We start from the raw sequence: 11,924 nt of genomic DNA, 5'->3' as shown, positions 1-11,924 counted from the left end.
CTTTGCTGAAAAGATGGAAACCATTGTAGTTTTGTGGGGGCGATATCCACGCCCCCTTGTGGGTTTGCAACTCCGTGACGTCAATTCAGCACTAGGAAGGAGACAGCTCCCTCCCTCCCCCAACCCTGCGCGCCTCACGTTCCATGGGTCCCCGGTTATTGATAACACAATTTGCCCGCTGGGATTCGTTCTGATAACGTGAACTCGTGGGAAGGGTCTTTCATGCAATACAACGACAGACAGCCCGGAGAGGAAAAAAAACGACGATTGCTCTTCATTATTACATGTAGGAAGCTGAACCCACCCCTTACTTGAGAACGCGACAGCAACCAGACAGAAAGGTAATGGAATGTCATTCAATTAATTATATTATATAAAATATTATGATGAGATATTCAGGTGCGTTGCCTCATGCAATGTACTCTGTTCACATTAGCATAGGCTACCACCAGGTCAATCTGGCAAAAAATGCATACTCGTCGATTAATACGAAAAATCATATTTCTGCATCAGCATCATAGTCTGTTACGAAATATTTTATGTTGGTGCCAAAATTCAGTAAATCTACAGACGCTGCGGCAGTTAGACTTGGCATGGACTTGTACGGTTCGGGCATCAATTGACGTACCTCGACTGTGATGCTAGAGAGTGTCATCATCACATCCGTGGTTATTTAAAGATTGATCTTCCTGCGCTTGTGTGAGAAAGAGCTCCTTCACACAGCCCCAGTGTTTTTCCCATTTCACGCTCTCTATTCGCTCGAGAGTCGCGGTTCCCATACTGGGCTACCTTGTAATATGAATTGGGTACATGTGGCAATTCTCTCTCTCTCCCTCCCTCTCACACACACACACACACACACACACACACACACACACACACACACACACACACACACACACACACACACACACACACACACACACACACACACACACACCTCAGTGGTTAGGGTTGCAATTTCGTCATATTCTGCAGAACTAAAATGTCAGGACTGAAACACATACAGTATTGTATATGTATAGTTTGCAACATTAAAATGTCAAGCCAAGCATGTATCAGGACCATAAGTGTCATTCAATGCATACAGTACCAGGAGAGGCATAGTACTCATCCTTCTTGATTCCAGCAGTGCACCATCCATATCCATCACAGTGTAAAACAAGATATAGACTATCCTGACCTATGGTGACCCTCCTACAGGAATCACCCTGGGATAAAGGTCAGGTCTATTTTGTAGTCAGTGCTATGTCCTTGGTTCATTCATAAAACTATTCCCCATTGACTAGCCTTGTAATTACCAGACTGATTGCCACTGTCGCGAACATTCATGTAAGCGTGCAAGATCAGGCGGCTTGAGATGCTACTGTTTGACTGCCTCAATCCCATTCATAAATATTAAGATGTGGTCTGCTGAATAATTGAGGCTTTTGTCTTTATTGAGGAGAAACTGAATGTAATGGTTGACTTGCTCTCACAGGAGTTTTTTTAAAGAAAGAGTAAGATTTCTTTTTTTCTCTCCCTCTCCTCTCCTGCAAAATAAGGCCCATCTGTCTGATGGTTCATCTGTTACAGACAGTCATTCTGCATAGTACTTGATTACAATAATCTATAATTTACTTCAACTATGTACTATACTAACAAGGCCAATCACATATCACACACTGTTTTAAAATGAGAAGTCTAGATACGGGTCTATTTCATCAATGGACAGCTTTGAAACAGCCAAATGAATTACACTGATTTACAGTGACTCATTGCATTTTTCCTCTCCTATTCATCTTTGTGTCACTCCATCCAGGCCTCCCCTTCTCCCTCTCTACTCCCATACATCCTTGGTTACTGTGTTGTGGGACCCCCTGATGAGTGGGACCTGCCTCCATGAGCCCCACGCCCCCTCCCCCTCCCTCTCAGGCTTCAGCACCCCCATCTCAGAACCTACCTTCCGCAGGCTGGATGCAGACCCCCCCGCCTGCACCCCAGAGACCGACCTGACCCCCACCCAGTGTGTCCTCCGCAACGTGCTGTGCATCGACACAGGTGGGGCACCAGTTGTGTCAGGAGGAGGTGAGGGGTGCCCCCACACCTGTGGCAGCAGCCCGACCCCCAGCGACGGGCCCCTGGCCCACTTTGACAACAGCGTGCTGAAGTTGCACGAGCATGAAGCCTGCCAGTGTGGGGGCGGGGAGGAGGCAGGGCTTAGCTCAGAGGCTGGGGCCGTCCACAGCCAATCAGACAACATCCGGCTGCAGCAAGGAAGTGGAGGGTTCCTGGAGGGGCTGTTTGGCTGCCTGAAACCCGTCTGGACCATGATCGGGAAAGCCTACTCCACCGAACACAAGCATAACCAGGAAGGTGCGTGGAGTGAGTATAACAGCCAATTCTACGTCACTTCACTATTTGCACAAGGTCTCCTGTGTTTAACAAAGACGTTTGTATACTTTTAGGATACTGAATACCTAACCAATACATGAGAGACACTTCAGAATATTTCACTCTGCGTAGGATATGTACGACACTGAATCTTTTGTCACTTGAAATGTTAGATAGTCAAGATGTTGAGGTAAATCCGCACACCATGGTGATGCATTATATACTGTATAAAGGTTCAACTTGACTTAATTTCATTATGGAGGTACATCACTAAAATGGCTTCCATTTTCCTCACTGTTTATCACTCGCTCCTGCCACCATGCCCCACTTTCTCTTTACACGCCCCCTACAATGCTGCTGACGTTACCTGTGCACTAGACTTATTCACAGTTAGTTACAGATGACACCAGCAGCTGCCTCCACAGCAGCAGGTCCCTGGAGACCACAACTCTTCTCATGAAGAATTCTCCCGCTTGTCTCTCTTATCCCGCCTACTGGCTTCTTTTTCCTCACAGTGACGAAATTCTCAGTCATTCATCTATCTAATGTACTCTCATGACAGATGATGGAGGGAGGAGAGATTAGATTTGGGGAGATGTGCAGCTGTTTGCCTCTACATCTCTCCCCAACTGCCATCGTACTGTACACTGAGCATATTGATCAAATCGTAGCTATGATGGTACCATGGGGAAAACACCTACTAATTTGCCGATGTAAAGTACTTTTTTTCACAGGAAAGCTTCCTATAAACAGATGATGAGGTTTATATGATACTTCTCAGCTGGTCTGCTTACTGGCCTGGAGTCCTCTCCATCTGCCACTCATGGCCTGTGACGGACTGTTTCCTTGTGTTGATATTGTGTTTTTAGAATCCTGGGAAGTTCCGTTTGAGGAGATCTCAGACCTGCAGTGGGTGGGCAGTGGGGCCCAGGGTGCCGTCTTCTTGGGGAAGTTCCATGGAGAGGACGTGGCTGTCAAGAAAGTCCGGGACATCAAGGAGACGGAGATCAAGCACCTACGCAAACTCAAGCACCCCAACATAATCACCTTCAAGTGAGGAAAACTCCCTGACCCTGACCCCAAGAAAGCAGTAGAGATTTCTATGAACATATCAACTGTTCGTCCGAGCTATTGTAGCCTTGACCAGCAGGAACTAGCACTCCATCAAGACTGACATCATCAGACACTGACTTTTTCAAATGTTCTCTTCTTTATACTTGTCTCACTGCCTCCTCCCTCCCTCTCCCCATTCCTCCTACCTCCTCTCTCACTCCCCCAGGGGTATCTGCACCCAGGCTCCCTGCTATTGTATCCTGATGGAGTACTGTGCGCAGGGCCAGCTGTACGAGGTGCTAAGGGCGGGCAGGAACATCACCCCCTCCCTACTCATCGACTGGGCCATGGGCATTGCCGGGGGCATGAACTACTTACACCTCCACAAGATCATCCACAGAGACCTCAAGTCCCCCAAGTGAGTCACTGTACTGGGTATTATCAAAACCATCTGCCTATAGACCAGAAGGCCCCAAAGTAAATCAATTAGCTCTTTCATTAAAAAATGTATTTTCTGGCTTAAGAACATCTAAAAAAAATAGTTTTTTGCTCTATCCATGGCAGTATGCTGATTACACATGATGACTTGGTGAAGATCTCTGACTTTGGCACCTCCAAGGAGCTCATTGATAAGAGCATGAAGATGTCTTTTGCTGGTACGGTGGCCTGGATGGCCCCAGAGGTCATTCGGAATGAACCCGTATCAGAGAAGGTGGACATCTGGTAAGTGAAGGAATTCAACTTATTGACCATAGAAAAGAGGACCAATGCAATTCCATCTCTGATCAGTGATCACTAATATCAAGAGTGTTGTGAACTGCAGGTCGTTTGGGGTGGTGTTGTGGGAAATGCTGACCGGGGAGGTCCCCTATAAGGATGTGGACTCCTCCGCCATCATCTGGGGGGTGGGCAACAACAGCCTGAACCTCCCTATCCCCAAGAGCTGCCCCGATGGCTTCAAAATCCTCCTGAGGCAGTGCTGGTGAGTGGAGATGATGGGAGGGAGGGAAGGAGGGGGAGAAAGAGAGGGATGGTGGAAAAGAGGAGAGAGGAGGTAGTGGAAATAGATAGAGGGAAATTATTTCCTTTGAAATCTTTCCGAGGTGGACTTGGCCCATGTAGATCCATAATGATTATATAGGAGATATACCAAACTTGTCTCTCACTCCTCGGTTTTGCAGGAACTGTAAACCCAGAAATAGACCCTCTTTCCGTCAGATCCTCCTCCATCTGGATATAGCCTCAGCTGATGTCCTCTCCACCCCACAGGAGACATACTTCAAGTCTCAGGTAGCCTACTCGACACTATGCCACACACACACAACATAATGAATGTATACACAAACAAACACATTTACAGAAACGCACACGCACACACACACATAAACACACACACACACACACACACACACACACACACACACACACACACACACACACACACACACACACACACACACACACACACACACACACGCACACACGCACACACGCACACACACGCACACACACACACACACACACACACAGAAACACACACACACGCACACACACATAAACACACACATAAACACACACACACACACACACACACATAAACACACACACACACGCACGCACACACACACACACACACACACACACACACACACACACACATAAACACACACACACACGCACACACACACATAAACACACACACACATACACACACAGAGTGCCTAAGTCTGTGTGTGTGTTGAGCAGGCTGAGTGGCGGGAGGAGGTGAAGCAGCACTTTGAGAAGATTAAGTCTGATGGGACCTGTCTGCACCGACTGGACGAGGAACTGATCAACCGACGCAGAGAGGAGCTCAGGTCTGTACCACAACACTCTGACAGACAGAGTTACTCTTCTCTTTTACCTGATGGAAGTGATGCAATGCCAGTATTGTATAAGAGAAAGCCACCAGTGCCTTGTTATGAGCTGTGTAACTACAGTACAGCAGTCCAGGGTCATGTAGACAGGCAGTTTCACGAACATCAAATGGCTCCAGTTCCTTTACTCTTCCTTTATCTACCTTTGGAGATATAAAAAGAAAGAAAGAGATGGAGGGAAAAAAATCAAATAAATAGGCTCAGGGCGCATTTCTGTTACACAGCATTTGGATTCTTTCATGCGTAAACATGATGTCACTTCTTGTGCACTGTTTTCTATTCAGGCACGCTCTGGACATCCGTGAGCACTATGAGAGGAAACTGGAGAGGGCCAACAACCTCTACATGGAGCTCAATGCTGTCATGCTGCAGCTGGAGCTCAAAGAGAAAGAGCTACAGAAGTAGGTGGATCCATCAGGCATAGCACTTCAATGCATGTCAAGTTGTTCAGCAAATTCTCAGATCATTTATAAAGAAAATTCTAATTTAGCAGATCAATCATATCAGCTAGGATGGTATATAGACATACTGAACAGGCAGTGTTTGAAAATAAGTGGATAATAAGTATTTGGTAATTAGGGTTATAGAAGATACAAGTCATAGAATATGTAGAACAGAGTAGTTACTGGATTTCGCATGCAATCAACTTTAATCGTGTTGATGTGTACCTAGGAGAGAGCAGTCTTTAGATAAGAAGTTTCCAGGACTGTTCAAGCACCACAGCTCCAGACAGACTAGCTCCTCCAACTCCATGGACAAACTCATCAAGAAGAGAAACGTCCCACAGAAACTGCCCTCTGGAAAGAGGTGAGCGTTAATTCCGAGAGCCAAAGCATAGGAGGCAAGGGTAGTTCTAATGTGAACCCAATGCAGAATTAACTTACTCATGTAACCCAATTGAAAGCACTTTAAACAAATGTATAATCAGATTATATCACAATGTATCTGACCATTGTTTTCTATTCTATCCTGTTCTCACAGGCCAGACATCCTCAAGTCAGAGGTGATCATTCCCAAGATGGATTCCTCCGTGATGCAGGTCACCATCCCCTCCTGCACCAACAGGGGCTCCACGTCTCCTAGCCGCTCACGGAGGATCAAGACCCGCCACCGCAAGCCTGGCAAGGGCAGCAGCGGGGACCTAGCTGGCCTGAAGGCCACTCAACCCTCCCCTGGCGGGGACAACCCTTCCCAGGCCAACAGCTTCAGCACGGAACCCTCTAAGCAGCTCCTGGACCCCAGCGCAGTCTTGCGGGCCCTGGGCCACGAGCAGCAGCAGAGGCAGCTGTCCTCCTCCAGCCCAGACCTCATATGCACCACGCTGGCAGCTGAGGGCCAGGGGAAAGGAGAGACCACCATGGGGGGGCTGGAGAAGGGTGGCAGCCTGAGTGCCTCCGCGGGACTGGGGGGGTCCGAGCGGGGAGCGGCAGGTCTGGATGACCTCACAGAGACGCCCCTGCATAGCAACACTCCCAGTGAGGATGCAGCATCATTCCCCTTCTCTAGCAGCCCAGACTCGCCATGTGGGAGGGGGGTGGCCACCGGGAGGGGGTCTGTGTTGGGTGCCCCACGCCTGCCCCACGATGGGGACTATAAGGAGGAGGGAGTGAGTGGTGTGAGGTTACCCCGGGTGGCGTCAGGGCACCTCACCCCCTCAGCTATCCTGTACAGGGCAGCCATCACACGCAAACAGGTACAGTCCCAATGAAAAGCTAGTCATGTTCAGTATGTACTCTCTCCTTTCATCTCTGTGAATGTGTTTAGCTAACTCCCTCTGTTCTATGGGCTGTGTCCACAGAGGCGTGGCGTGTCTTCGGAGGAGGAGGAGGGGGAGGTTGACAGCGAAGTGGAGTTGCCACGGAGACGGTGAGAATGTTGCTGTACTCCAGTACCCAAAAAACTGCCTGTAATTTACCTTTGTCTCATCATTGATCTGTGATATGATTTTAGGAATCACAGGGTTTGACACCATTATGAAAATTACATTTGTAATTCCAATCAGAGATGTTTTATGTTGCTAGTATAAGTGAATCTGCAAGTGACATGCAGTATGATGACTATTAATTATGGAATTAATCAAAACTGAAACAAAAGTGGATTCTTCCTTTCTTTTATCTCCCTCTTCTCTCGTTCGTTCTCCCCAGACGTCCGACCAGCATCAACCAGTGCCAGTCGGGATCCACCTTCAGTTCAGAGAACCTCTCTGTGTCAGACGGCGAGGAAGGTCACACCACCGACCACTCTCACAGTGGCACCCCGGACGTGGTCAGCACCAACACGGACGACCGTCTGTACGACCGCAGCGATGACCTCCTGTCGCAGGGGTCAGAGTTCCCGGCAGACAACACGGACCTGGCGCAGGGCTCTGACGGGCTGTCTGAGAGGAAAAGTGCTCTGGGCCAGGTCAAAGCCCTGCTAGATGCTGCACAGAATCCTAATGAGGTAACACAATCTGATACTGGCACTTTTGTAGCGCACACCCCCGCAGCCCCTGCAAGAGGGTGGGGGGTCCACGAGCTTTGACCTAGCTTTAAAAATCCCTCTTTTTTTAACTAGTTAAATGTTTTTCATTCAGTTCCATTATTTGATCTTAAAATGTACATTTACGGGAATTTTATAAGAGAAAAGTTTTTGTTTTTGAAACACTTTCAGTACTATAAATGTCCATGTCAGTTCTATGCTTGGAAATGCCGTTGTCCGGAGCAAAGCATCCCAATATTTTTGCAATAATGGATATTAGCTGAAAAATGATCTTATGTAGTTTCTTTTAATAGCCCTCTGTGACTTTAAAGAATATTTTTCTCAAAACTGTAATTCTTCAAAGATGTTTCTTCAAGATATTTCTTCAAGTGCATACCATTTGAAGAAATAGTCAGGAAAACACAAAATTCTTCAGATTTTTGTCTATTGTCAACTCAACTCCATCAGAGTTCAAAGATCTGATAGAAAGGTTATGTTTTTATTTGGGATTTTCAAATGAATAATATTCCATATTTTACAAATGTTTGTATTGAACTTTAATTTTTTAGGCAAAAAATATGTCTGTTTTGAGTATCTGTTGTCAAATCCGTCAGTGGGTTGTCACCCCGTCTCTGATGGCTAACCCCCTTAAAATATATATTTGTCAAAATTCTGAATTATGTTTTTCAATTACTAGCTAGGTTTACATCCAATTGGTGACAGATTTTCATGCGAATACTCCAGAATCCGCAAAAAGAAAATATGCGCATTTTCCCACCAGTTGTATGTTTCCACTAAATGGACTTGTTGAGAAAAAAATCAGTGCGTGATGACGTAGTGCATTCAAAATGTACTTTTTCGTGATAGTTTTGTCTCAAAAACTTTTGCGTAAAATAGCAAATGTGCCTCCATCGGTCTTGGCGCCTGCGCTCTAGCCAACAGCTTGCAGATACAGTGCGGGTAGGCAGTGCGGGTTGTCTAGTCTACATGATCAGATTCTTATGGATAAGAGCAAGAATATTTGTATTTGTTAAACGGTAGTCAAGCATCGACCATCATATCACCAGAATAAGACCCTCGATATTTATTGGAAAGCAGCATCAAGCTCATAACCGTGTACTTTCCACACTGTGTAGGTCATCGTAATTTATTTAATATGTAGCCTATAAACTGCATGGTTTCCTGAGTCGTAGTGGGAGAACCACACACCATATTATCACGTGACTCCAAATTTACTTCGAAATGAAGGTTATTTTATCAATTTTTGCGCATAACGGCGTTTCCATCAACGTTTCCAACATAATACATTTTACCAACACAGAAAGATTCCGTAGAGGTTAAACAATTGAAATTGTGCAAGACCTCAGGGATAATGTTTGTTTTAGAAATGTTGTTTTATGTTTTAAATCTAGAAATGCATGCATGCTTTTTATGGTGTCTGAGTTAATTGTTCATTTTTATGGTGTCAAGTTAATTGAATTTCTTCTTTTTTTTAAGAAAAGGAGGTTGTTCTTTTACCTGGTGTGATAACACTTTGGTCTATCAAAATATATATTAAACATTTTGTAAATATTAAGACAAGTATTTGTGGGAAAAAAGAATCCCTGTGCTCTAAAACAGCAAAATATTCTGTCAGCCTTATAGCAAAATGTGTAAAATAGCATGAGATTAGCTATAAAACTGCAATTTTTTTCTCTCTGCCCCATGGCAAAAATAGTATTTACTCAGACATCACGGGGGCCCTGCGACCTTTTCCACATTTTGTGTTACAGCCTGAATTTAAAATTTATTAAATTGCGATTTTGTGTCACTGGCTTACAAACAATACCGCATAATGTCAAGTTTAAAAACTTTTTTTTTTACTAATTAAGTAGCATGTTCGAACATGAGTAAATAGAACCAAATATATTTATGAAATTCACCTTGTCTGAGAGAGATTTACATAGTTATCAAAATTTCAAGCCACACGAAACACAGCCCTTAATTTAATCGTTTCTAAAATCCCCTATGGGAAAAAAATGAATGGTGGGAAAACGATTGGAACCATTTCGCTGTTTGACCGCTAGGTTTTATGGGTATTATGACACCTCCACTGTGGGGCTGCATAGCAGCTGTTCGTCTGCTATTGCACAAGTCGGCTTGATTGGTTGCGGTCTCTCCCTCGCTGCTTCTCATGTCACTCGCTCACACAGTACGTCCCCTACCCCGCTTGCTAGAGCGGCACCACTCTCTCCCTCTCATGCTTTACCAGCTCTGGTTCATCAAACATGATTTTCTGCTGCTTCCCTCCTACCATGTCTATACGGAACGGATCTAGTTGTCTTCGGGTCCGTTTGGAACGGGTATCTGTATTTAAATTGTTTTATTTATGCATATCGGGTCCAGGTGGGTAAGCCCCAGGTCCATTTTGGAATGGGTCCAACTTCACAGCTGTATTTAATTCAGGCTGTAACACAACAAAATGTGAAATAAGTCAAGGAGTATGAATACATTCTGAAGGCACTGTACTTGTACCTATCATTTATATATTCATTACCACCAGTTTCTAATCTACAACTTCTAGTGTGAAGTTAAGTTAATGTTTTTAATTATACCACAATCTCTTCTTCCATAGTGATTTTTAAGTTTTACATTTTTTAAATTATACCACAATCTCTTCTTCGATAGTGATTAACGGTTCCCATAACTCTGAGGTTTCAGTTGATTCTGTAATCTACCTCTAGCATGTTTCTCTCTCCATCTTTACCCCTCAGAGTCAGGCCCTGTGCGACGACTCAGACTGCGACAGCGCTGAGCTTGACCAGTCAGGAAGTGGGGAGCCCAGTCATCCACCCAGCAGTGGGGCCTGTGCACCTCCATCAGGGTCCCATTTTGGGCACCAACGAGGGTCTCCACAGGGGCCCCAGACAGGGCCTCCATAGAGCCAACACACTGGACACTATAGAAATACAGCTACCTTACAGTAAACAACCATCACAAGAGCCTACATATGCCAGTCTCTAAAGCAGGACTTGACTGAATGTGATGAGGGGTCACATCCACTTAGCCTGAGCTATGACAAGTTATCTACCAGTGTCTTATAAAGCAATATGGGTTTGTTAGTTAGCAAGCCTTCATAAGACAATGCAGGTGATTTGTTATAAACTGATAGCAGTTATGACAGTTTGTAATATCTGACTTGTTTAGATTCGATTTTATAGACTTTAGATAAAAGTGTTAATACAAGTACCTATAGCCACTGCTCCAGTTCAGGAAAAAAAAATACTCAGAAATACAAACTGTCCCCTTTGGTAACTTGCCATCTGGTACTTGACCTTCACTGCTCTTGGAGGAGCCTAATTTCCAATTCACTTTTTTCTCTCATGCAAATGAATAATAATGTCGATATATGTGGATATCACATGAGAAAAATCTAAATGTATTTTACGTGTAAGACAAGAACTGATGTAAGAAAAAGACATATGCAGCCCAATGAACAAATGCATGACCACACATGCTTATATTTTAAGTTTTGGATGTATCCATTTTATATTTTGTGAGAAGGTTTACACTTTTTTACCCTGTATTCTTTCCATATATTTGTATTATTATTGATGTCGGCACTTAAATAGTTATGTCAAAGGGGAATGAAAATCTCACCGAAATGTTCCCTTTCATGGATAGGTCCCTCAGTTGGTAATGTTAAAGTCGTACTTTGATCTTAACTCTCCTACCACTGAGTTTTGAATAAACATCCCTTTAAGATCACACAGGAATTAGCCAGAACAGAGAATACTCTGGTAGAAGTAGTGGAATAGTAAGCATCCTTTGAATTTCAAGAGGTTTACACATGAACTGTAAAATAAGAATGATATCAAAATCCAAATATTATGAGGAACAATAAAATAAACTGTTGGTAAATCGTCAAGGTGTGACAGGTGTGTTATATTTGGGAATATGTAGCCTTGAAGACCCTATGACTAGGTGATACCCCTGTATGACAAAGTCAAATCCAATAAAAATACAACCAAAACGCGCAACAACATTGTACCATTTCTATTAATCGAGTTCAGGCAGTTTATTTGTACATTAGTAGTAGGAAAGTTACTCATGTTTACCCCAGGAAATGTTCAAATAAAAAGA

General features: G+C 44.4%; 1 protein-coding gene across 1 annotated transcript; it reads left to right on the top strand.

The window, feature by feature from the left end:
* Positions 1 to 90: 90 nt before the first annotated feature.
* LOC109869399 (mitogen-activated protein kinase kinase kinase 12) lies at positions 91 to 11,905 on the top strand. The gene is made up of 14 exons (XM_020459519.2): positions 91 to 341; positions 1,802 to 2,364; positions 3,243 to 3,426; positions 3,653 to 3,844; positions 3,991 to 4,149; positions 4,250 to 4,408; positions 4,608 to 4,716; positions 5,173 to 5,282; positions 5,627 to 5,743; positions 6,015 to 6,149; positions 6,324 to 7,035; positions 7,141 to 7,208; positions 7,487 to 7,784; positions 10,556 to 11,905. Exons 2-14 carry the CDS (start codon positions 1,863 to 1,865, stop codon positions 10,721 to 10,723), a joined length of 2,913 nt encoding a protein of 970 aa, XP_020315108.1. The 5' UTR covers positions 91 to 341; positions 1,802 to 1,862; the 3' UTR covers positions 10,724 to 11,905.
* Positions 11,906 to 11,924: the final 19 nt, after the last annotated feature.

The sequence above is a fragment of the Oncorhynchus kisutch genome, linkage group LG24, assembly GCF_002021735.2.
Source record: "Oncorhynchus kisutch isolate 150728-3 linkage group LG24, Okis_V2, whole genome shotgun sequence".
Classification (NCBI taxonomy): domain Eukaryota; kingdom Metazoa; phylum Chordata; class Actinopteri; order Salmoniformes; family Salmonidae; genus Oncorhynchus; species Oncorhynchus kisutch.
This window is presented reverse-complemented; position numbering and strand designations above follow the sequence as displayed.

Excerpts from the sequence above, each read along its gene's own strand:
- LOC109869399 (XM_020459519.2), top strand. The coding sequence starts at position 1,863 with ATGAGTGGGACCTGCCTCCATGAGCCCCACGCCCCCTCCCCCTCCCTC. Across the intron at positions 3,845-3,990 it reads AGAGACCTCAAGTCCCCCAA|TATGCTGATTACACATGATG; the intron begins GTGAGTCACTGT and ends TATCCATGGCAG. Across the intron at positions 7,209-7,486 it reads GTGGAGTTGCCACGGAGACG|ACGTCCGACCAGCATCAACC; the intron begins GTGAGAATGTTG and ends CGTTCTCCCCAG.